Raw genomic sequence first — 26,919 nt, forward strand, 5'->3', positions numbered from 1 at the left:
AGAAGGCATCTTTTGTTTCCGCGTCTAGGCTGGTTTGTGGAGCATAGGCACTGAAAAAATGGACCTTCCTTCTACCCGCGACATATACGATTTTCATCAATCGATCATCGTAGCGTTGCACCTCAGAGACAGAACCGTCAAAATTTGCGGATATAACAATGCCAACACCGTTAATTGTTCTTCGGGTTCCGTTGTATATGAGTTATTATCCACACCCAATGTCGCGTGACTCTTCTCCACTCCATCTTGTCTCCTGCACCGCACATATGTCTATATGCCTTCTTTCAAGTGCTGTGGCTAATTCACTGCTACGACCAGACATAGTCCCTATGTTCAGTGATGCTATACAGAGTGTGGGGGCTCGCTTGTTTAGCCGTCGCCGCCCGTGCGATGGTAATCCTTGCATACTTTTCATGCTGTTTGGGCCCTGCCAACACGCGTCGCTTTTAGCGGGATACGCCCTAGGTGTGGTTCCGATTCCATGAGACAACATTTCCATAAAGATGTGACGATATGTTTTTATGGCCGGCTTGTCACGGAGCCTGTCGCCAAGCATTTTAGAGCTGCTGCCAGCAGGTAGTTAGGCCGCTTCTGACCTGGAGAACAGATGCTACGTTCCTCTCTGCATTAATTCCCAGAAAGATAGAGTGCCTCATCTGCCAACTACACCGTACCGATGGTTTCCATCTCCGCCGAAGTTGCGATTAAGGACTTTGACACACTTCCATTACTGATGAAAGTTATTTCTAGTGTGGCCCGAAGACCACGAAAATACAACCAGGATTGTGAGTCCTGGAGGCAGCTCTTCTGCTCTCTCCGCCATTGGGAATCTGAAACTCGTCTTCTGTCTTTGAGACCATTGGCCAAGTTTCACCTAGTAACCCTAGGCAGGGGCCCTTGCAGGGTACTACCATCCGGAGCCAGATGGACCCAGGTTTTTTAACGAGGTGTTACTCCTCCTCCTCCCCCTCCTCCTCCTCCCCCTCCTCCTCCTCCCCCTCCTCCTCCTCCTCCTCCTTCCCCATCACTTGCGAGATGGGGCCCCGGACTTGGGGCCGGCAATGGTGGAGTTAAAAGATAATATGAAGATCATAGGTAATAAATTTCGTATTAATCCATATTGAGGAGAAATATAGTGTAAAACAAAAGCTAAAGGTTTCCACCTATTCAGTACTGTTTGTTGTTGTTGAGGAATGCTCAGAGCCTCAGTCAGCCTGTATTAGGCATCGTCCAACATCAGACCCTGGGCGATATCTGCTATGACCAGGTGGGAATTGCCTTGGCTGTTTGGTTTCGCTGCAGAGGCTCCTGATTGGATTGGGTGGCATTTGGGGAGGATGTTTCCAGGCATGGCTGGACACAATCATCTCAAGTATGCCCAGGGTGGTCCTCCACCCAAGTCTTCAAATTTGGATTCTCTCAGGGAGTCGCCCCCTGGGAACAAGCGCAGCGTGAAAGCATGGGATTCAGCTTCCTTAGGTTCCTGGTTACTACCAAAATCGATGGGCAAGATTTTAAGCTAGCGAAGTCTTTTTCAGAAGACGCATCAAAGGTGTCTACGGCACACTTGAAGACTTGAAGAAAATGTGCAATGGTAGCTTGTTTTTGAAGACGTGCACTGCATTTCAAGCTGCTGTGACCAGGTGCCAAAATCCCCATCAAAGTGGAAGAACATAAATCCTTGAATTTGGTTCATGGATTCATCTTCCTCCCCCTGCAATCTCAAGTTAAACACTGATGATGAGTTGATGGAAGATATGAAGTACCATGGTGTGACACGCCTTGCTCATTACGGGCAAAGTCAATGGTGAAGGCATTGTCGCAGTTGCGTTCATTGTCTTCTTCAAATTGTCAGTGTTACCAGAAAAAGTCAAGGTTACAACCTATTGTTGTGATGTGAGATTGTACATCCTGCCTCCCATGCGGTGCTGTCATTGCCAAGGATTCGGACATATGGTCTCTAGTTGTTTGAATCCGTCTGTGTGTGGTACATGTGGAAGAGAAGCTCATGGCGCAGAAGAGTGCACGTCTGAATAAGTGCACTAACTGCCTTGTTCTTCATTCTCCGTGAGAAAGAAGTTGTCCAGTCTGTTCCAGTGAGAAGATGATTCAGGAGATCAAGATCCTGGATGGTCTTTCCTACCAGGACGTGCACAGTAAGTTTCATTCCAATGAATGCTTCTCTGAAAACATTAGACTTTAGCATGATAGCACATAGTCTATCAGGCTCATCGTTAGTTTCATTGACACCTGCAAAGATCGCTATGCCAAAGAGTAAAAGAAGTCTGTGCTGGCTGGGAAACTTAAGCCGCCACAGGAGTTGGTGAAGGCCAAGTCCTCCTCCCCCAAGAGGTTGGCAAAAGCCACAGCCAAGCCGGCGGAGCCTGTCTAAACAAGAAAAGGAGGGGAAGAAAGACGCCCTTACCAGGCACTTTTCCATCCCTCCTGCAGATGGGGACACATGTCCTCCCTTTGGCGGGTCTGCTGGAAAACCCCTACCTGGAAAAAGTCGAAGAAACTCAAGGCATACATCAGATCGTCTGGTGATGAGATGATGCAAGTCGAGCGTTTATTTCCATCTTCGGATGAGGTTGTCAGTATAGGTTTAGTAGCATCTCGCCACTTTTTAAGAGTCCAAACTATGACACTGGTGCTATGGAATTGTAATGGTTATGGTTGCTGAGCTGCGCCAGCTAATTGTTCAGTTCGTGGCGAGTATAGTCTGTATTCAAGAAACCAATCTCAGACCAGAGAAATTGAGAAATTTTAGACTATACTCGACAGAACAGGATTATGGTAACCGGACTGCCGGTGGCATTAGTATTTTTACTCGTTCTGATATCTACAGCAAAGAGGTTTCGCTAAACACCCAGCTGGAGGCAGTAGCGGTATGTGTTTCGTTGCCTGTCATAACTACGGTTTGTAATGCTTATTTCCCACCAGCCAGCCTCTTAACCTCAGTGATGTAATTTACCTTACAGATCAGCTTCTGTGTCCTCTTGTTGTGTGATTTTAATGTCCATCACCCATTATGGGAATTGGAACAATTAATAAGCAAGCTAGATTGATGCATTTTGAACACAGGGGAACCAACACATTTCATTGTAGTGCACGGCAACTTATCCTGCATTGATGTTGGCCTGTGCAGCTGAGCGCTTGTTCCTCTGCTTCAGATGCAATTTTTATGAACAGACAGACGGGTTGCCTATAGGAAGTCCACTATTGCCCATAGTGGCTAATTTCTTTATGGAGTATTTTGAGGAGGAGGCTATTGCTTCAGTGCCCGTCAAACCTATGATTTGGTGGAGGCATGGTGATGATATGTTTGTGAACCCTGAAAAACTTCATTTATTTCAAAACCACCTAAATCAGCAACATCCTTCAATTAAATTCACTACGGAGATGGAGTCGGATGGCTGCCTTCCTTTCTTGGATGTTCTAGTAAGAAAGAATGGCTCCGTAGGACATACAGTCTATCGTAAGCCTACTCACACAAATTGCTATCTTCATGCAGATTCTCACTACCATCCAGCACAAAAAAAACAAGGCGTTCTCATGACACTCGCCAAGAGGGTGATATGAATTTGTGAGCCATCAAATATCCAGGAGCAGATGGACACACTCAGTCACATTCAAGGGTAATGGTTACAGCGATTTGCAGATTCATAGAGCCTTGCTTCCCAGAGGAATGACCAAGCAAAGCTCACAGAAGGAAGAAGTGAAGGGAACTGCCTACCTGCCTTACATTCTCAACACCACAGATCGAATTGCCAAGGTCCTCCGCAAACACAATAAAAAATCTGTGTTTGGCACCATCACTAAAATTGCTCACGGTCTAGGTAAAACCAAGAACAAATTGTCCCCACTTTTACATCTTGGGGAATACAAAATTCCCTGTACTTGCGGCAAGGTATACATTGGCCAAACATGCCGGTCCATTGATACTCGTACCAAGGAACACTTGTGAAATATTCGTTTCAACCAGCCAGACAAATCAGCAATAGCTGAGCACGCCCTATCATCGGGTCATGATGTCGTGTTCCAAGATGGTCGAGCTCTTACCCACACTGGACACTGCAGGTTCAGGATTATACGGGAAGCTGTGGGATTACATAGAAATCCTAACAATTTCAACAGGGACACTGGCTGTCGAGTAAGTAATACATGGTTGCTAGCCATTAAGGATTTACATTTACTTGTGTTACCTTGTTTCGGTGTTTTCCAAATTCGTGCATTACTCATCCCCAGACGTTTCATTCCATGCTTGTGTCAGTGGAACACTTTCATAATGTGTGTCCACCTATTCTGTGACCCCCTCTCAGACTGATTCTGATGGTGTCGTCAGCTTCCACTTCAAATGCTAGCGCTGTACCACTTACGGCGAGCCATTTGGTGACAAATGAACGTACAACTTACACTTCTATTAGTAATCTCTAAATTCAAACTTTCTTTCTTGGAGAAGTCTTCCTCGTGAGCATTCAAGATTTTCTTCTGAAGGCGCTGAGCAAAGTTCTCTGAAAAACGTAAAAAATTTCACCTTATTTTCTTGACACGGCCTAAGCACAAAAAGCCTGTATCGCTTTTGAATAGTTCTTTGTTGTTGGTATAAAAATCATACTGAGTGTTCTCATAAGGGTATTTTCTCCTTTCTTTATTGGTGCATCTTTTTTTGATGACTGAATGGAATTGGCTGCAAGTCATGTTTCTTACACAGGGTGTGAATATTATTTTGCTTATGAGTCACATAAGTTGGATGTTTTGAACCAGAAAAATAGTTTATATATTTTTTATTCCAGTAGTTACGTGAGGAAAAAAAATAGCAAAACCTGCAACATTTTTTTCCAATTTCCAGTAGAGAACAAATACTGTATGTTCATGTACTTAATTCTTCTTCCAATTTCTTTTCTTCATCAACATTCTTATTGACAATTATTGTGATCTCAACATTTTTGTACAATTTCTTGAGATTGTGTGGAAGGATTTTGTTTAGGTTGACTAACCTGTCTAACTGTACTAAGTTTATCGATGATTAATTCTGCTGTACTCAACTTCTATGTACTGTATATTTACAGATTTAAATTATAGGCATAGAGTTTACAATTTGTTGTGAGTTGTGCCTTTGGATGAACTACTAATGTTCATAGCCTGGCAGTGCGTAAAAACTCAAAAGCAAAATTAGTAAAGGCAGTCTGTAACATCAGTGTAGCCGGGCTGAGTGGCTCAGACAGTTGAGGCGCTGGCCTTTTGACCCCAGCTTGGCAGGTTTGGTCCTGGTTCAGTCCAGCGGTATTTGAAGGTGCTCAGGTACATCTGCCTTGTGTCGGTAGATTTACTGACACATAAGAGAACTCCTACAGAAATTCTGGCACCTCGGCGTCTCCAAAAACTGTATAAAGTAGTTAGTGGGACTTAAAGCAAATATTATTATTATCAGTGTAGCAGAGAATTATGCGAACAAAGCCTTTCCTGTATCTATGACACCTGCTCTGTGATTAAGGGGTGTGAAGAATCATTGATTCATAATACAAGAACCACTAGGTCCACTTCAAATCCAGAGAGTAAAGTATTCAATATTGATAGGGGATTCAAATCAAATCTCTTTATTTGCAAATGAGGTGCCTACCTCGGTGGCAAATGGTACACTAAAATACATTATTGTCAAGCACTAAATATTAAATTAACAAGAGAACAAAATTTTCCTATAATACAATATTATACAATTTACGCTAACAATTTTTTCTATTAAACACACAGCTCATCCTTAGTAAATTTATATTGTTTACAAAATTCTACTAATAATATCTCCTGTACTACTTACAAATATAGTCAACTCATATACTTATGTGGAATTACTTCAAATGATACTGTATAACTGGTATAAGATTAAAATTTACATTGCATTTATTTACTTTTTTCCTTTACCCATTCTGAAACCTAAGTAGCATAACGACCTGCTGCGTCTTAACCAGAGCCCCTTTTGCCACCACTTTTCAGAGTTCCTGAAGGGCCTTCACAGCTACCGTAGCGGTCCCAGGGCCCTCGAAGGGCTTTAACCATGAAATATGTGTAAATACAGAATTCCACAATCCAACAGATGGCTTGTGTGATTGTGATTACCTCCTAAAGTGTAAAAATAGGCAAAAAACAGTGACTAAATACAGCAAAGAGTAAATTTTCACTAAAACTTAAATCTTTCGAGAACTCCATATCATTGTTTTAATAACCATGGATATTTAACCAAATTTTATGAAGTACTTACTTCACTTTTCAGTATCTGCCAGCTGGCTCATCTTTCATTCCTGCTGGGCTGAGTGGCTCAGAGGGTTGAGGCGCTAGCCTTCTGACCCCAACTTGGTAGGCTCGTTCCTGGTTCAGTCCGGTGGTATTTGAAGGTGCTCAAATACGTTATCCTCGTCTAGGTGGATTTACTAGAATGTAAAAGAACTCTAATTTTCTTCATTTTGAGCCATCGTTTATCACTAAATTCTCAAGAATGTATCGTAAAACATAAAATTCTGTACAATAACCAAGTGTAAAAGGATAGTAACATCACAGGTCGAGGGTGAGCGTAGTGCTCTTTCTTAGTGTTGACGGAAACAAGGTCTTGCTGCTACCAAAGTCAACAATACCCTCACACCATTTCCATTTCTCAATTTCTGAAACCCTAACAGTGAGTTATACTGTAATTCAAAAGTTTACCTGCATTTAATTTTATATTGTAGAGAATAACCAGAACATGAGTGCTGCACTCATCCCTTGACCAACAAAAGGTTAAACAAACTCTTGCATGTCCCCTTCTTAATTTTGAGTTGATTATTCTGAAGTTGCCTGATGAGAATTCCTGCTCTTCCTACCAACGCACTTCACTTGTAGCAATTATATCTAATCCATTTCAACAATTCAGGTAATATTCCTCTCTCTCTTTCAAAGAATGTCAGTGTTTTAAAGAGAGCTGCCTCCTCTTGTATAGTTCTTACTTGGAGATCAGATTTTGGGATTCTGTTTTATCTGCAGAATACTTTAAGATGGGAGGAAGCCATCATCAGTACATTATACAATCACATGGACAGAGCTGCATATCCTTGAGAGATACAGCGATTATTACAAGTAATGAACTTCATTCCAGTTCCGTATTGACTTTAAATATCTAAGATAAAATTCTAAAAGAATTTAATTGTATAAAGTCCACCTGTTCAATACACGTTTGCCATTTGATAAAGGGTCTGTCTAAAAAGCTACATAGGACATGTTTTGACCTAGTCCGGAGGTCATTATCAGCTAAAATAACATAAAGAAGAAAAACATTTACACAAAGCAGTGATACATAAAAAACTTGAGAAAAATACAATCAACAAATGCAATGGAAATCTGTATTTAAAGTGCACATAGCTTCAATCTTGGACGAATTTAGTTGTAACAGGTGTGGGTCCAACCGTATTTAATACAAGTATTGGTTGGCTGGAGGAAATACTTAAAAATTGTGAAGACTGTTAAATGTTGTTCTCTTTGTCATGTTTCTGGAAACGGAGTGAGATTTGAAAAATCCGTTGCATTTCTTCATGGAGAATACACATTCTGTGGAGGTCAACACCGACCCAACCTGATCTATACAAGCACAGGCCTGGAGGAAAGAGGAAATCCTGGCTTTACTTATATTCTCCATATCATTGGTGTCATTCTAATGAAATGATGATTTTGATTTTTCAATATCCTAACATTTGCAGCATCAGGACTATCTTCAACTGTTTATGTTCTGAGTAAGGCTTTTAATACAGACATCTGTTTGCATGGACTGCCTCTTCACAGGAGGATTACATTTCTTAATTCTCCTAGAGATATATTTGGGCTGATTAGGAAATATTTGGGGGAATGGTTCTGGTTTTAATTTCCACTGCTATCTTGATATCTCTACTTTTTCATCATTCATCATACATAAGTCTACTTTTATCAAGAAGTTATTGCAAAAATGAATATTACACACAAAACAATGAGCCTGTTTTCTTTCTTTTCTTTGGACAACCTTGTCCCATTTCAGGCAAACACTACTCTCTTTATGAGGTCTAAAGAAATGCTTACCTGAAGATGATTGGTCATACCCAGATCTACAGCTGGGTACAAAACACATGGGCATGTTGTAGCAGTACCTCCTGCACTGAAACATGCTGTCTTCAAGCACAGTAGCGATGTAAACTACTGTTTTGAAAACGTGACACAACTCGCATTATTCACTTATGATTACACCAATAATATAAACTGCCTAAACCTGTTAATAATGACAATGGAGAGCAATATAAATTCTGATAACTTGACACAAATGTAACATGCACGAATGATAAGTCTCATCTGCTGCCAGCTCAGGCATTTGTACTATCACTGGTGGAAGGACCACCACTCTGTTCAGTTGGCTTATGGAGAAGAGCGTACACTTCCTCTTCTCTACGCTATGGTATAACCTTTAACAGTAGGTAGCTGTTCCCCTATTATTTCTTCCATCTTGGTTGTGGTATTGCAGTCTTAATAAATTGAAGTTAGTTTTCACTGACAGTTTTTGAAAAACATATCAGCTAGGCTTAATATTTTCTGATTACATGCTATTAAAATTGAACTCTTCCTTGTTTCCAGGTGCGGTGTTTAAACTGTTCTACTGAGTCCAGGAAGCATGACCCATTTCTTGATCTCTCTTTAGATATTCCGGAAAAATTTCAGTTTATCCAGAAAAAATCAAAAGAGGGTGAAGATAGTGGTCCACCCTGTAGTATATTAGGTAAATATTGGTATCTATGGTCAGTAAACTCTATACAGGGATGCTAGTTTGTGTAATTTTATAAATTTTATGTGTAAATTTATCATTTGTAATCTTGAAGCTAGATATTTTCCTTTTTAATTTAAAAAATGTATTTCTCTGGTAATATATATATATATATATTTATTTTGCTACTATAGTTTCTTGGGAATTAATGGAGGAGTAAAAGGATCTGCTAAGTATTACGACCTACAGTGATCTTCTGACTGTTTTCTAACTGAAAATGGTGCCATTTGTGTGTACACTAATACATGCGTAATATTTTAATTAATGAACTGATAAGGAGTTTTGTATAATTATGATATTGTACAGGTGAGCAATAAAAAATTGCCGCATCTCTGGAGACTTGAAATATAATAAAGTCCACTTCGGCTATGTTGCATGTCATTTGTAGAGGTAGAGGTGGAGTTAAATCATAATTCGGATCATGTGGTCTTCTCTGATGAAACTTCTTTCAGTTCATCGGAGGTCAGGCAGGATCATATTTATGGGCCACAGGAAGCCCAATATAACATGACATAAAGCCGAGTGTTCACGCAGTAGCCGAGTATCTGTGTCTTGGATATCATCTGACAGGGTTTGAGTGCTTTATGGGATAGATTATGGTATCCCATTGGACCAATATTTTGATATTTTGCAGAATAGTATGGTTCTGAGTGTGAGAGAGTGCTGTCCAGATGAGGTAATACAGTTTGTGCAAGGTGACTCCCCAATCCACATGAGTGGTCATGTTCAGGGCTGGTTTTCTGAACGGGACTCTATTCAACTCATTTAGGTCCGTTGAGCTTCAGACTTGAACCCCATTAAACATGTGCGGTCAAGGTAAATATGCCGTATAAAGAAACTCGGGCCTCACCCTCTCACGTGTTTGAATGATGCTTTGTGGGGCATTATATTGGATGCACGGGAGGAGATAGCCATTGACAAGGAATATTTAGGAAACTTTTTGAGTCAGTGCTACGTCAGGTCTGATGGATACTGGTAGTCCTTTTCAGGACTATCATGATTAAAAGCACAATGCCGATTTTGCATTGATAGAAATACACGTATTTCGTTAGCACAACATTCTGAAGGTTTAAAAAATGTATAGAGAACTGGAACCATCGTTCTCACTTTTTGACAGACAGGTACGCTTCCTCGGAGCTAACTGGTACTAGCATGAACACGTGTAACATTGGAAGGCTATTTCCCGCTGTGCATGGCACAGAACATATTTACACCTGTATAATAGTCCTTCGAAGAGCAGTGATGAAAAACTCATTGCATGCATTCAGAGTGGAAATACAAAGTATGGTGCAATTACACACTTTAATAATGGAGTCCAGAAAAAATAAAAAATAAAATGCTGATATTATTGTTCAGACCCTGGATCTCCTGGTTGATAACCAAGGACCTTTCCCCTATACTAACAATGACAAGTCATGAAGTGATTTACTTCGAGCGTCACTTACTAAGTGTGAGTCTCACTTCACATGTTCATTTAACCATTAGGACAGGTTTCTCGTCCATTTCATTGTATTCTTTTATAGTCTGATATGCGGACATTTGCATTGCGTATTGACAGTCACATTCCGTCAGGAACACATTGTTTAATGATAAGCAAGTTGCATCACTTTCTGTTGTAGCTGTACCGCCTTACCCGAGGAGGATGATACCAGATACAGGACAAGAATTTTTTGTGTTAACTTTTGTTTGTTCAGTTGTACATCTTCAGATAATCCTCTTTAAGGATCCTCTTTAAGGGAGATGTATTGCACTCTTTTATGGAACGGTATCAGTCAGTATTGCAGAATACTTAACTCTCTTCTAATCTATCCTGTGTTCCTCTGGCTAGCTTGGAGCGCAGATCGGTGAGTGAGATTCTTAACTTTCAGGATGTGAATGATCCTTCTTTGATGTAGGTAGGTTTTTTTTTTGGTGAAGATGAAAATATAAAAAAGGAACATTTAATGAAAACTATGGATTTATAAAATTAAAACTGAAACAGCTAAAAAGTTGTTTAATTCATTTGGCATAAAATCTCATGATCAACGAAGTTATTCGCTTAAAGTTTAGTGCAAACAAGGAGGATCTAGGTTCAAGTTCACTCCTTATCGTTGAATCTGGAGCTTTACTTGCTGCTCGAATTTTAAGCTATTATCTCTTAGAAACTTGACTGTGAAGAACCAAAATAAAATGTTTAATGACATCTTCTAATGTTTAAATAAAAAAGTCATGGAATCATTTTTGCAGTATCATATCCAGATTTAATGTTTTGGGTCTAGTAGGTAATATAATGTGTGGGGTCTTTCTAAAGTTTGTTGAAAACATAAAAATAATCTTAATTCACACCACAATAACCTGAACTATCATCGCATGTGGACCTTCCATGTGAACAATGAGAAAAATATTAAAACAGTAAACAAAACCAACCACTCTAGTGGAATGAACATGAACTGGTCTCAGAAAATAACATTCACTGACCTGAAAATACACTACCACATCTCCACAGCAGAAATGCTTAACACCACAATCCAAAATTTCACTAATAATTGTAATATTTAAATCCTATCATGGTTCAATAAAAGAATAAAATACATTTAATAATAAATAATAATAATAATAATAATAATAATAATAATAATAATAATAATAATAATAATAATAATAATAATAAAAATAATAACATGAACATCAGGTGAAATATAGTAAAATTATGGAGCAGTAAGTGCAACATTAGATGGATTACAGAAATCAGGGAAGATATGAGGGAACTACGATTCACAACAGAAGATTAAAAAAAAAAAAAAAAAAAAAAAGACAAAATCAAGAAATTCACAGACAGATCAGACTACAAACCAAGATCCATAGACAGACAATGGAACAGGTGATTCCAGACAAAGAAGGAAAGAAAGTAAGTTTAGATCCAAGAGGCTGAAGAAGTGCTGGGCTGATAGAAAACTGAAAAACCTTTTTATAAAATTGAATAAAATGGTACAGTGAAGGTAATAAAATGTAAATAATAAATACATGTATGTATGTGTCTGCCTGCCTGCCTGCCTGCCTGCCTGCCTGCCTGCCCTCAGCCCTGAACACCTGGGCAGATGCTGGCAGCAGCTCTAAATTGCTTGGCAACAGACTATGTGACAAGCTTGCTGTAAAAACACTTGGTCACGATCTTGTGGAATGATGTCTTTTGGATTGAGTACCAAGGCTAGAACGCCCCCCCACCCCCGTATGAGACTTGCATTGGCAAGGCCCAGTCATCGTTATAAGTTTGCAAGTTTTACTGTTGCACATGCGGCAAAGGCTAACCAAGCCAGCCCAAACAACCCGTCTAGCTCCACTAAACATTGGCACTATGTCCGGGCGATACAAAGAACTGTCAGAGGCTCTCGAAAAGAGACATATCGATGTCTGTGTGGCGTGAGAAACACAGTGGAGTGGACAGAAGTCATACACCATTGGATGCAGATACAAACTAATATACAATGATACTCGTGGAATAACTACCACTTGTTGGTATTGTTGCATCAGCCAAATTTGACAGTTGTATCTCTGATGTGCAGCAGTGTGATGACTGTCTGCTGAAGATTATCTACACCACAGATGGAAGGGAATTAGACTTTTTTAGTGCATATGCCCTGCAGATATGTCTGCCCGGAACAGTGGAAGATGCCATCTAGGAGATGCATGAAGAGGAGACCGCCAAAGTACCTCTCGAAGATTACATCATTATCGCCAGTGATCTAAATGGACATGTTGATCGTTACAGAAAGGAAGAACATGTAACCCACAGTGTACGTGGTTTTGGGGGAAAGAAAATCATTACAAACACTTGGTTAAAAACTTGTGATTTGCATTTGATTACATACTACAATGGCACAAAGGCAACACGATCTAGTACATTACTGTCAGGCCTCAAGACCTGAAAAACGTGTTGGATACAAATGTTGTGCAATAGGAAACTGTTGCGACTCAACGCTGACCAGACATATGCAACTTGTGTATCAAACCACCAAATTCTAAACCAGGAAGAATCACGTGAAATCAGAAGAAAGAGGCTGATGTTGCACATATAACATTGCTACTGATTGCTACAGTTGAAGAGAGCTGGATGAAACTGAAGGGGGCCAGCCGGACACCAGTAGGATCCGAACCCACAACCTCCCGATTTTGCGTCGGTTGCTCTACCAATTGAGCTATGGTGGCCTAGGCCATCTTTGTTCTGTTTGAAAGGATCTGAGCTACAGGTCTGGCACTGCTGCTAGCACACTGTAGAGTGCGTTTAAGTCACCCGTTGTGGGGCATGTCAATGAATATTGAATTTTCACGACAGCATTGTAATCGAAATGACTTTCAACGTATTAGGTCATGTTACGTACATGTAGTACGTGTTGAAGAGATGCTAAGTACAGAACAAAAATGGCCAGCCGGACACCAGTGGGATCCGAACCCACAACAAGCTATGGTGGCCTAGGCCATCTTTGTTCTGTTTGAAAGGATCTGAGCTACAGGCTGCTGCTAGCCACCATAGCTCAATTGGTAGAGCAACCAACGCGAAATCGGGAGGTTGTGGGTTCGAATCCCACTGGTGTCCGGCCGGCCATTTTTGTTCTGTACTTAACATCTCTTCAACACGTACTACATGTACGTAACACGACCTAATACGTTGAAAGTCTGTTTCGATTACATTGAGGATCTTTGAGACAAATGTGAAATCAGTGCTCTTCTGCGGGTGTGAGACTTGGAAGATGACTGGAGAGATAACACGCAAGGTCCAGATTTTCATTAGCAGATGTTTAAGAACCATCCTAGGAGTGCAATGGTCAAATATTATATCAAATCAGGAATTGTGGGAGCGTACCCAGCAACGTAAGGCTGAAATCCAGTTAAAAGAACGTAAATGGAAATGGATAGGTCACACACTGGGTAAAGGTCCTGACAGCATTCCAAAACAAGCTCTTGAATGGAATCCTCAAGGGGCTAGAAGAAGAGGGAGACAAAGGATAACATGGCGTCAAACAGTGGAAGCGGATGCAGCGTCAGTTGGGAAGTCCTGGAATCAAAACTGTGGCAGCAAATAGTCAGCTGGAGAGCTCTTGTATGTGCCCTATGCTCCACCCAGGAGTAATAGGAATTAAGTTAAGTCAAACACTCTTTCTAAAACAAATGGTAGTAGAAGACTTTTATTTTGGACCAGTGGGTTATTATACATTATTTTCTGATCACACTCCTTAGACAATGTCACAAGAAAAATATGCACCACACTAGTCAACTTCACATGATCATATTCTTAATACAGAATAGACTATCAGGCGACAAATATTCTCTACCCTTCACTGTACCACTCAGCACAAAATACATTTCTGATTTCTGAATGGAATGTGATATACAAGTACAAACAGGCTCACTGTATTATTCAACAATCTCGCTGCTAACCACCAAGCAAAGCTGAACATTCCTGAGACTAACGGCCTACTCTCCGAAGTTGCAATTTATCAAGAGCTTTTCCCGTTATCACGTAACTGTAGCGAGGGCTCTTTCTTACCCGAGTTGGAAATCATGTTCCTTTCACAAGAGATGACAAATAACATTTCCAGGGCTGTGAAAAATGTGATCGTACTAAGCGGTAAAAGCGAAAATTGGTGACTTGCTAAGTGAGGTATTTTTATATAGATTTAATACGATGAGAATTGGGACTTCAAATTCACGACGTGCTAAGTGGGAAAACGTGTTATTTGAAAATTGACGCACTTAAAACATTGAAATACACAAAACATCTAAAAGAGAAGAAAATGCATTGAAATAAGTCTTTCAGTGTTCGGGAGATAGTAGGTTCGAACCCCACTGTCGGCAGCCCTGAAAATGGTTTTCCGTGGTTTCCCATTTTCACACCAAGCAAATGCTGGGGCTGTACCTTAATTAAGGCCACGGCCGCTTCCTTCCCACTCCTAGCCCTTTCCTGTCCCATCGTCGCCGTAAGACCTATCTGTGTCGGTGCGACGTAAAACAACTAGCAAAAAAAAAGAAATAAGTTTTCAGTGAAAAACTTGAAGATGACACTATGTTCATCTGTTGCAAAGTATTGAGCAGCAGAAATAATATGTTGAATTAATAGCAAGGTGTATGTTGTGAAGTTCAGTCCTAATCTTTTTTGGCCTTGTGATGAAAGAAAAACTTAACAAACTCTTAGAACTTGGCAGAGGGGTTCGTCTATAAATTGCTATTGTAAGAAGTAGTGACCCAGTAGATGTTACGTCTGTCGATACAGATCGGATGTGTCCAGAGTAAATGTCTGAAAAGAAAAGGAAAAAGTGAGCTGTTGTGGTTTAACAAAAGAGCTGAAAAGATGTATATGACAAGAGCTTCGAGGGAGTCCTTTCCCAGTAGTGGAGAATGCCACACTGATCGCTGAGTTCATGCCGAGGCTGGTGGTGCAAGTTCAGGTTGCTGAAGGCGTGAGAGAGGGGAAGCAGTGAGGGTAAGTAGGGGTAGGGGGGAACTGATAGCGGCATTGAAGTTTCTGCTTGTACTGGATGTATGTTCGTTGTAAATAGGAATGACTATATTGTACGAAGTGTAGGGCTTTTTGGATATTTTATTTATACAGGTAAACTTGCTCAAAGCGGAATCGCAAGGGTCCGAGTTTCTTTTACAAATTAGACAAGTTTCCAGATTGAATAAAATTATACTAAAAGAATCACAAATTACTTAGCCCTGATCCAGTAGTCTAGTTTTGTTGATGCAAATCTCAACACAATATCTTGATGTACAGTAGGTTTTTATTACTCTCGCATAGGCCTGCACTATAACACATTCAAAATATTATGTACAGTATGTGCTGTACGTACCGTACTGAATGAAAACCAGACAATTTCTGCCTTATTTTTTACATGTTTCACAGACAAACTACAGTATACATATACTGTAACACATACTGTTTAACACAATGTTTGCCTTATTCCACATGTTAATGAACAAACTACAGTATACATATAACACATTTACCTGTTTCACCTTCCCAGATGTCATGTCTTTCTCAATGCAGTCTTTAGTGCTGTACAGTAGCTCAAGAAGTCGCTGTGAATTGGACTTGACAGCAGATTTCATAATGTCCCTGAGATACTCAATAGCTTGTTCATGAGTGCGTATTTTTTCCTGACTTTCTCATTCCTCCTCCTCCTCTTCCAGGTCTTCGTCCCTCGGATTATCATCTTCATTCTCTGTACGGCGGATCTTCAGAAGTTGTACAGTAGACTGGAAACTGTAGTGAGTAGCAAGCTGGTCGTCACTGCGAATGTATTCGTTTACATTACATGCAAAATTATGTTGTTGGCTCAGCGTAGATATCAGTGCAGCATTTTCAGTCACTTCCTCAGGTGTGCCAACGTAGTCATTTTCCGCAAATCCCGCTTTTGCAAGACACTTTACGACTGTTTGAGGTTTGATCTGCTTCATAGCTAAACTGATCCAGTTGACAGCATCCAGTATGGAAACTGAGCATGCAAGCGAGTAGGTGTTGTCAACTGTATCAACATTCTTGATCAGTGACTGCATCAGTGAGTGACAAGTGTCATTGTCGAGAAAAAGAATAACTTTGTGATTTTCCTTCTTCATCCTACAGTTAAATTTGTTCAGCCATTCTTCCGTTAGAACACTGGTCATCCAGGCTTTCCCATTGCTCCTCCATGTTACCAGAAGCTTGCGCAAGTCCAAGTTTTTAAAACACTTTGGTTTTGCTGATTTCCTGATTATCAGGGCCTTTTCCATTTCTCCTTCCATGTTACCGCACAACAGTACTGTAAGTCTTTCTTTAGACATTTTATCCCCACCACACTTTTCTCCACGAAGCACAAGTGACTTTGAAGGCAAGGCTTGAAAAAACAATCCTGTTTGTCTGCGTTAAAAATGTCTTTAGGTTCAAAGCCAGAAATTAAATTTTGAGCTTTGATTTCCACTCGGCTACTACATTTCCATCCACGTCTTTGGACTTGCCACATACTTCATTCCATACGATATTGTGTCTTGTTTTGAAACTCTCCAGCCACCCAGTTGATTCTTTAAAGGCGGTGTTGCCAAGTGGTCAGCAACGGCAAGCATAGCATAGCGTAGCTTAGGTCCACTAACAGGAAGGTTTCTCTAACGGGCACTGACGAACCATTCCTACACTAAATCATTGATTTCTTCATTGCCTGTTATCTTATATTTTCCTCTTCATTTGTCCATTCCCCTCCATCCATTGCTTAGTAATGTCGTCCTTATGTTTAAAAGTCTCATAAACTTGAGTTTTTCCACATCTGAAACGCGACATAATTTCACGCACAGACAACTTTTCCTTATCACTCGCTTCAATAACTTTCACTTTCTCGTTCAGTTTCAATGACTTATATTTCTTAGCCAGTCTTCAAAACTGACACAGATTTACTGATGGGAGACAAAGTAAAGGAATTGTTTACCTTAGAATTGGGCTCAAGTTGTACATCAAGATAAAGATCTCCATGAATCATGGCAAGAGTCAGGCAATTAGTGGCGATTTAAATCTCATTCTACCAGGAATTGTGGGAAACCTGGATCTCATTAGAGCAGCGTGTTACGGTCTGTAAACACCTGACTCGTCACCTGGTGAGATATTTATGTATCTGCAGTACCGGGTATGCCTAAATAAATTTCACAGCTAAAGCATAATTTCCGCATTATACAGTAATTATTTTCATAATTTCTTTCCGTTTCCACGATGAAGAGATTCCGCTTTATACAACATAAATAACGTGCAAAGCCATATCTAATGCGCCGGAACCATAACTTTTGTACACATTGGACAAGTTTCCACTTTATAGACATTCCGCTTTGAGCAAGTTTTACTGTATTATAATTAGGGTTAAAGTATTGTTATAGATGGATATAGCAATTTTCAAGAATATTGAGAAGAATGCCTTTGTCTGTGATGTTTGAAGTGTCCATCTTGATTAATAGATGTGGAATGATGATTGGAGTTAGAAAAAGTGAACCGTTGTGGTTTGTGCTTGTTGTTTAAAGGGGCCTAACATCGAGGTCATCGGCCCCCATGTTGTGGTTTAATGAAAGGGCTGAAAAGATGTATATGACAAGAACTTGCCCCCACCCACGATTATATCTTTTTTTTCCTAGCATTAGCGTGCTCTAAATAATGCATAGTGAAATTTCTGCCTGTCTGATCCACATATGTTGCCTCACATTTCCTGCATCTAAATTTATACACTCCTGAGTTTAGAGATCTGTTAAAAGGATTGATTAAATGTGTATTGTAGAATATGGAAGAATGGCTGTTATTAGTTCTGTAAGGTATATTTATGTTTCTTAAAGAGAATAGTAATCTGATATATAATTATTAAATGTGAAAGAAGTATATATCTGTTTGGGTGCTGTTTCTTTAGTTAAAGTGGACATAGACCGATTCTTTACCTTATAAATTTTTTTGTCAAACTGTTTGTTGTATCCATTGTTTTTAGCTGTGGTCCAAATGTATTTGGTTCTTTTTTTTTTTTTTTTTTTTTTTTTTTTTTTAAGATCGACCTTAGATAAAGGGATGCTGTAGGTTCTATGTACCATGCTTTAATAAGTGGCTGTTTTTATGTGAATGGGGGGTGTAAAGAATCGTGCTGAATAGTACTAGCAGTTGTGTGAATTTTCTGTAAATATTATTATGTGCTAGCCCCGTGGTAGCCCCTTTCGGTACTTCCAGGAAGGGGCTAGTGACTCACGACCTGGGATTTCCCAGCCGGTCTTTCTGTGTATTGTTCTCTTCGGCCGGTTTACCTGTGAGTTTCTTGGAGATTCAACGGGAATGTTCTGCCTCTAGCCACCTCGCGACAGTTCTGGCTGAAATCACCCAAGCTATAAAAAGGGAAGCTAGCCGCGGGCAGACAGACAGTCAGTCAGTGCTGGATTCGGGGTCAGAGTTGGACTCTGTGGTGGAGTCAGTGTGGCAGTCGGTGAGTTGGGGTTCGGTGGCTGGGCTGGAGGGCAAGAGAGGTGTTGGCTGTCGCTAGTGTCCCACCGAGGTCTGAGCGAGGATCTGTACTGTGTGTTCGTGTATTTCTGTGGACTGAGGCTCAGTGAGGGAAGCCGCTATCGAGAGTGTGAAGGTAAATGGACCTGTGTTAAAGTTCGCTGTTGTGAGTACTGTCCTGCTGTTGAACACTGTTGAGGTGTTTAGTTGTTCACTGCATGTGACTGTGTGAATTACTGGACTGTCTGTGGAGTCGACCCAACAAAGTCATCGTGTGTCGAGTGGCCCGTAGCCCTGTGTTCAGATCCATCTGTCTACACATAGCTGCTGTATGAAGTGGCTGGACTTGGGGAAAGTGAAAGTAAGGGTTAAGCGTCCGCAGGTATAGCAATGGGCTGGACCTCCTATTGTGCCGTAAGGAAGAGGGACTTGTGAATAGACTTGTAATTAGTAAGTGTGGCCATTCATAACTGGTTAGAATTGTGTGTTTAAATATGTGTGTGTGAATTTATAGGCCATCCTGAAATAAATTAGAGTAAAGAAGCAGATGGAGTTCTATTTGTAACAATATTATAGGATAAATGATCAGAGTGTCGGGTAATGGTTAAATCTAAATAATTATAAGACTGGTGGTTTTCAGACTCCAGTGTGAAGCTTGTCAAGAGTGGCATTCACATTGGTAGATTTATGATCTATTATGAAAGAAATGTCACCAACATATCTGGCCCAGTAGCAGATGTTATTAAAGTTAGTATTGTTAATAATTTTATCATGTTCAAGATTATCAAAATAAATGTCTGTTAAAATCCCCAAAGCTGGAGAACCCATCGGCAAACCATTTTGCTGATAAATAATATTGTTGAAACTAAAATAGTTGTTATGTAACACTAGTTTGAAATGGTAATAAAAACTTTTTGATTTCAGGTTGGCTCAGTTTACTAAATTTCTTTTAATTATATCTGTTGTATCATTTATGGGAATGCTGGGGTACATGTTGACTATGTCGTAGGAGTGGAGACAGTGGTGTGATTGGATTTTGATCTTTTACATTATTACATAATTCAGCGGTATTTCTTATTCATGTTTTGGATAGAAAAGAATCCTCCTTTAAAAATCGTTGTATGAATTGGGAAATTATATAAACTGGACTAGGCCTAAATTTGATAATTGGCCTTATTGGTGCTCCAGCTTTGTAGACTTTAGGTAGTGCTTTAGCTTTCAGGAGTCCTGGGTTCATGTTGGTGAGTTTTAAGATTTCTTGATCACTTAATAAAAATGCGATATTTCTAAGAACTTGTTGAAGATCAAGTTGAATTCTGGAAGCAGGGTCCTTTTTGATTATAGTGATTGAATTAACAGTAAAAAAGTTTTTGGTTTTCGGAAAGTTATCTTCTTTGTTCATTATTACGGTAATTCTACCTTTTTCTTTTTGAGGCTTGAAATTTGTTTCGAAAAATATTTATTATTTGAAATATTGGTTTTCTGTAGATTGATGATATTATTTAATTTCTTTTTGGCCTTATATCTAACTTCATCTTTCTTATTCACCAGTAACTTGTTGATAGCTAATTCTGTTTGTATTAGGGAAGTAATTACATTGTTAAGTTTAGAAGGATTGAGCCAGTTATGTTTATGACCTCTGCTCAATATTTCCATCTCAATATCATCTAAAGGACAATAGGTCAAATTGATGGTGTGATTGGATTTTGATATCTTGTACATTATTACATAGTAATTTTGTCATTGAACCCTCCCCCCTATCTCTCTCTCGTTCTCGCAAAACCAACTGACAGCTGCCAAGATGGACTGGTGTCACACACGTACTACAAGTTTCAGAACTATGATACCTCTTAAAATCCTCACAAACTTTCTAAGAAGCAAGTAATGATGACATAGAAATTACCCTTGGACACCTGTTGGTTACAAAATCATTGCAAGAACAAATTTATATTTTCTGTTAATCATAATTCCTTGTCTGGAAAAGCCAACTAAGGGCCAGGATTTTCAATGTTAGTAAAGGTAGCCTATTTGACATATGGCAAAATATTGGCCAGTCAAAAGCTGATTTTCTATTCCACAGTCTCATTGGCCAGCGTCAAAATGAGTGTCAACTTTGAAGGCAGCTTCTTAGGTAGTCAACTGAACTGATCAGCCATTAGACAAACATTCATCATGCCAGCAATTGGTGTCTGAAATTGGAGGTTATACCACGATAAGTGATTGTTTATGTAGTGCAGTACTATAAACACTTGAAATTACACAGGAATTCAGTGATGGATATTTGACACAAGTTAATGAATATGGAATTTATGGTAAACATGAAGCCAAATCATGTAGTTGTTCGTGAAAAAGGAAGGATTATAAATTGGTAATATCACCCATCAGAATTGAAAGATTCTTGAAGAAATTCAGCTTGGACCTCTTCTTCTTGCCAACTTATTTGGCAATTGCTCTTAATTGTACATTTTTACACTTGCCTGATTTTGATTGGAAACATAAATGGACCATCAACTTTTGCTGAATATTGTGATGTTCTGAATGTTTTCAAGGCCATTGCTTCATTGATACCAAATTACTGCATTTTCCAAATGTACAAGAATTAAAAGAAGGAATCCAAGAATAGCTTGAATTTTTAGTGACGATGAAGCTGGTAATTGCGCTCATATTCTATCGTCTCTAGATGAGCATGACACAGTATTATTTAGCAACAGAAATTGATCATTTGTTGTGGTAAGGAACCTATCAACAGGATTTTAGTCCAGAAAGGAATTCTTCTGTTAAATGATCTGCGACCATTTCAAAGGTACTGATATGAACCATAGCTCTTGGTAGCCTGGTCTCATGCAGAAGATTACAGTCATCAACAGCAACAAAAATAAGCTGAGAATGTTTGTGGCTGCAGTATCTATACTGCATGTGTCTATAAATAAATGAAATAAGGAATGAAAAGAAATGTATTGGAAACCTATAAACCTGCCTGTTATATTTAATACATTCATATTCCAGTCCAAATGCAGTCATCATCAAGGTCTAATTTGCTTGGCTTTCAAACTTCTCAAGGCTGTGGTTTATTTTTCTGAGTATTTATTTGTTTATTAATTTAGTGTGTATCAAATTAAAAATGAAACACACCACATTAGGCCTGTACTATTTACAAATGCATGGATATTATTAATTAACTGTGACAGTAGCCACCAGTCACAGTGTTCAGTGTCAACTGTAAAAATTTTGAACAGCAGAATATATCGTGCCACAGTCTGTCAAAATTGGCTAGTCAGCATTTTCTCTAGATGTTTGTTGCTAATATGTTGATCAGTGCAATTGATCAGCTGCCTATTTGGTAGCTGTCAAGCCAGATTTGTGAGTTATTGAAGAAATCTTCGCTAAGAGTGACATAATAGAAATTGAAAAGGCAGTGGAACAAAGGCTGCACTGAAACGTCTTGAATTTAATTCTTCTCCTTTAATGTGGCGATTTTCAATCTGTGTTGTTTAAAAAATGAGAAGAATTCAAACTGACATTAACATCTTCCATTTGGTAACTCTACTGAGAAATAGAGTGAGTACTGCAATCAGTTTTTGAATTTATTGATTTGTCTACATTTGTATACTGTATACATTTTGTGCGTGCTGTCCTGTAGTAGAATTTCCTATCTAATTAAGTTTGCTGCAACTCTTTAGTCACATTATTGGTAGTATTAGTAGTTTTACAATTAATTTAAATCATACTTTAAGTACTAGAGAGGAATGAGAGCTTCACGTAGAATAGAGGTATTGACTAAAATATTGAAAGCAAAATGTTGTGAATGTGTGTTGTTATATATCGGATGCTATCGAAACTTTGACGGCTGCCAAATAGGCAGCTGATCAGTTGCACTGATCAACATTGTTCCGAGGTATCTGTGGAACAGCAGAGGTGAAAGAAGGTGCTGGGTGGAATAGGTCTCAACTTACGAAATTAAAGTTAATTTAAAACTTTAACAAAGGTTATATTTTCTTTTCAAGATAAATAAATAACAGAATATAACAGGTACCAAGTAGCAGATCAACAAATTAAGAAAGTACAATTTTAGTTCATTACAAAATTTGGGCTTCGAGCCCGACACTCACGAACCTTGAGCTACAAGCCCAACTTTACCTATATACCAAGTTCAAACAAAGGGGCAGAAAACCCCAATCATGCCAAGGAGCACTGGCTCCTGATTACCATATTAAGCCTCCTCGAGGCACACAGAAACCAAATTTAAGAAAGAGCAAACCCGCTCTCAAGGTTCAAGCCCATCAAAGGCCACAATAAACTATACTTCAAACTGCCCTCAAGGCATACCAAGAACAGGGGTAATAAAAACCCAACCTACTGGGTCTATTCAGTAAAGAAGCAGGTTAATTACATGGCCCAAAATACCAACTTGACTGGAGGCGTAACTTGCACTCCTAACACACTTTTAAAACCTACTTGGCACTAGGCTGCATACACAAGGGCTAATCCCATACTAAAGAGGTGACTTGTATAAGAAGACTTAATTACATTAAGAAAGGAAGAAACGGTTGTGAAAACAAAGTCACCTCAAAACAATAGGAGTGGGAGCTCGAGAGGGTTTAACACTCTCTATCCCAATTTATAGCTAAAGAGACGAAGTTTTACCAAGTGTCAATTACATTTTAAAGATAGGTTACATGAGAACAGTTTCGAACCTGCCCCGAGGGTTAAACTGCTGAGCTAGCGAGAAATGAAGTTATTAAATGGCCATTACCTTATAGATGAACTGCTGCCCGAAGAAAGAGGCGCTTCCCGCCCCCTGCTACATAATCACACTAGGAGAGATGTTACTGAAGTGGCCAGGAGACCAGAAAATCAGCAGTTTATGTATCCTCGTGGAACATTCGAGACCTTTCATGAATGATAAGACACACCCACAGCAGTTTATTGGTTACAGAACACATTTACAGAGCAGGTTGGGGACGAAAGCCCCGATTGGCTGAAAATTAATCTAAGAAATTCGGGATTGGCTAATTTCAAAACTGGCGGAAAGAAAGGATTAACATTGCCAACTCTCAAACCACAGAACAAAATTTAGCAAAAACAAAACTTATGAATGTTAAATTTCTTCAAGACAGTTCATTCCTTTACACCAGATTGCGTTATTATAGTTTTGTAGAGACATCTGTTAGGGAACGTCCAAACTTCCGATATGGAGCAAACAAACACAAATCGAAATAGATACAGTTCAGAACACTGCAAAATTTACAGTAGTGACATCTTCCAAGAAACCTTTGAATTAGTACAGTTTGTTAAAGTTCAGGCGTTTTCCTGTAGAGGAGTTTCAACTGGCGCAATATTTGAATTAGCGGCGTGGAGGTGTACTGCCCGGTACAAACATATTAGCAACAAACATCTAGAGAAAATGCTGACTAGCCAATTTTGACAGACTGTGACACGATATATTCTGCTGTTTATGATCAATATTTTTACAGTTGACACTGAACACTGTGACTGGTGGCTACTGTCACAGTTAATTAATAATATCCATGCATTTGTAAATAGTACAGGCCTAACTGTGGTGCATTTCATTTTTAATTTGCAAACAATCTTGCAAACTTCAGTATATTATACAGTGTGTCTTGTAACACCATTTTTAGTATGATGTTTGAACTTTGTATCCTGTTAACCATTAGATTCAAAGATTAACAATAAACCTAGGGGTGAGTTTTGTAATATGGAAGAGAAATCAATGAAATCCTTTCTGATAGATTTCATATTTAGTGGTCTGTTTTGGAGAACAATATTTAGTCTAAAAGAGTTTCGTTTTTACACAAAGTGTCTAATCAATTGCAGTCTTCCACAGTCTTAAACATACTGTGAGACATATAAACATCAGCATCTTCTGACCTTAACCATTGATTGATGGACTAACACAAGTAATATACGTTGTGTGTGTTTACAGTGTTAAAAAGTTGGTGTTGACACCTTCCTCTGAAAGTCTGCAAGCTGTAGATGCCAAGGAAAGATGTCTGAAAATCAGGGATAAGTAAGGAAGGTGAGCCCACTGGGTTTATGTCGAAAAATATAAATCGCACCTTATTTCCAAAGGCTTAGGCATCTGTCTTTAAATTTACTGAACTTCATATTTAGGAATTTTTTATTTATTGATTATATATCGTACCGTGTTTTGTTTGGCAGCAACTTCATGAACAAGATACCCAAAAGGCTACACTCTGTTGATGGATGCATAAGTTTTGGTTTTATAGAAATGACTTAATGTTCAGAACCAAGTTCATGTTTTCTCCTCAAGTGAACGTATATTTGGAAGTTGGTAGTTTTATAAGTTGTATTGTAATGATCAAATATAACTAATATCAAGAGACGTGAAGAGTCTACCATCTTGTATTCAAAATAGAAGTTTAAGATTGGAATCACAGAAAATATTAAAAATGGATAATAAACAATCAACTCGGACTTGTACTTGGGAAACAATATTCATACTGCAGTAGCTTTGGAGTATATTGCAGTTTTCACATGCATTAAGGACTTCTGTGAATCTCTTGACGGTTTAAGACAAAATATACTGCGGGTTTGTGATGGAAAATACAGAAACAGCCTTGGGCATCAGAGCTTTTAAAAATGAGAGTTGAGTATTTTGCTGATACCTTTGTTTGCATGAAATGTATTACCTGTTTCATGTGCCAAATCATGAAAGTAGTTAACATTGCACTTAATGACTAGTCTTTGCTCTCTTCCGTTAGGAATTATTCCTGTTATAATTGTTGTTGTTGTTCAGATACAATAGTTTTATGCTGGAAAGATGATGGTTTGATTTGATAAGTTGCCTTCATCCTGTTCAGTAAATACATTTTTTCTAAATACAGTCTACTCAGAGGCCAAAAAATGGTCCACTCTCTGGATTTATGTATCACATGTATAGGAAGGTTAAGATTGTCCAAGATGGCTGTTGTTTAGCACAAGGCTATCTCTTGTAGGGGCTATGGCTACAATGGGTTCAACCAATCCGAACATGTATGTTTTGTTTATGTGGCCACAAGAAGTGATGTCATGGTGTCATTTAAAAAATCCAACCCCATTGTTGTTGACTGAGGTCAGAGATTCACTTAACCAATCATGTAAATTCTTGACAAGAAGTAAGCTACCAACTGCAACTGCAGAAACTTCTGACACCCGTCATAGAATAAACTACAGCTTATTAGTATGCATAGTGCCCGGTAGATAAGCAATACAAGTTGTTCACATGGCAAAAGAAGAAGTACAGAAATTAACGCTTGAGGCTGCATGAAGGCTAGTCTAACACACCTATAAACTTTCAGTGATGATCAAGACATACTTTTCTTCAAATTACGAATGTCTAGCCTGCAAGACATTTGGAGTGAATATGAAAAAATTTAGGATAGGTTCAAAATCACTGACATTAATCATTCCAGATGTGACCAAGAAAGGACTGAGTTTGAAACTAATGATTAAATCAGTGTTGCCAGACACCATATGATAGACAGGCATAAAGCAAAGACTTTAGAAACTCTGCGAGGTAAACAAGAATCGGGACAGGCTACATTGAGAAGTTGTCGGCACCATTTGAAGCTACCCACAATTAACTTGCCAGGTTTTAGCAGAGAACATAAGCGCTGGATTACTTTCAGTAATATGTTCAACACCACTGTAGATAATAAGGAGAAATCAAACAACATTCAGAAATTCCATTACCTGAAGTAAAGTCTGTTAGTTGAGGCCGAACACCTCGTAAGTAACTTGTCTATGACTGACTCTATCTGTGGGGTAGCTTGATAGTTGCTAGTTGACAGTATGGAAATGAAATGAAATGACGTATGGCTTTTAGTGCCGGGAGTGTCCGAGGACAAGTTCGGCTCGCCAGATGCAGGTCTTTCGATTTGACTTCCGTAGGCGACCTGTGTGTCGTGATGAGGATGAAATGATGATGAAGACACACATACACCCAGTCCCCGTGCCAGCGAAAGTAACCAATTATGGTTAAAATTCCCGACCCTGCCGGGAATCAAACCCGGGACTCCTTTGACCAAAGGCCAGTATGCTAACCATTTAGCCATGGAGCTGAACAGTATGGAAATAAGAATCTATAATACCTATCAAAAGGTTTGGAGAAAACGTTGCACAGTCC

At 39.2% G+C, this 26,919-nt stretch overlaps 2 protein-coding genes across 3 annotated transcripts in view; one reads left to right on the plus strand and one right to left on the minus strand.

The window, feature by feature from the left end:
* LOC136875075 (ubiquitin carboxyl-terminal hydrolase 3) overlaps nt 1-26,919 on the plus strand; it is a 204,683-nt gene that overhangs the window by 117,084 nt on the left and 60,680 nt on the right. For both annotated transcript variants that reach the window (XM_067148811.2, XM_067148815.2), the window contains one exon: nt 8,623-8,764. In XM_067148811.2, coding sequence (XP_067004912.2) covers nt 8,623-8,764 — 142 coding nt within the window. The remainder of the gene's footprint in view (nt 1-8,622; nt 8,765-26,919) is intronic.
* Nucleotides 16,719-17,285, minus strand: LOC137497074 (uncharacterized). The gene is made up of 3 exons (XM_068225708.1): nt 17,242-17,285; nt 17,067-17,187; nt 16,719-16,865 (listed from the first exon to the last, which is right to left on the minus strand). The coding sequence occupies exons 1-3, from the start codon at nt 17,283-17,285 to the stop codon at nt 16,719-16,721; spliced, it is 312 nt and encodes a 103-aa protein (XP_068081809.1).

The sequence above is a fragment of the Anabrus simplex genome, chromosome 1 (genome assembly GCF_040414725.1).
Source record: "Anabrus simplex isolate iqAnaSimp1 chromosome 1, ASM4041472v1, whole genome shotgun sequence".
NCBI classification, from domain to species: Eukaryota; Metazoa; Arthropoda; class Insecta; order Orthoptera; family Tettigoniidae; genus Anabrus; species Anabrus simplex.

Excerpts from the sequence above, each read along its gene's own strand:
- LOC137497074 (XM_068225708.1), bottom strand. The coding sequence starts at position 17,285 with ATGGAGATCTTTATCTTGATGTACAACTTGAGCCCAATTCTAAG. Across the intron at positions 17,188-17,241 it reads AACTTGAGCCCAATTCTAAG|ACTGGCTAAGAAATATAAGT; the intron begins GTAAACAATTCC and ends TCAGTTTTGAAG. Across the intron at positions 16,866-17,066 it reads TCAGATGTGGAAAAACTCAA|CTTGGCAACACCGCCTTTAA; the intron begins GTTTATGAGACT and ends CGTTGCTGACCA.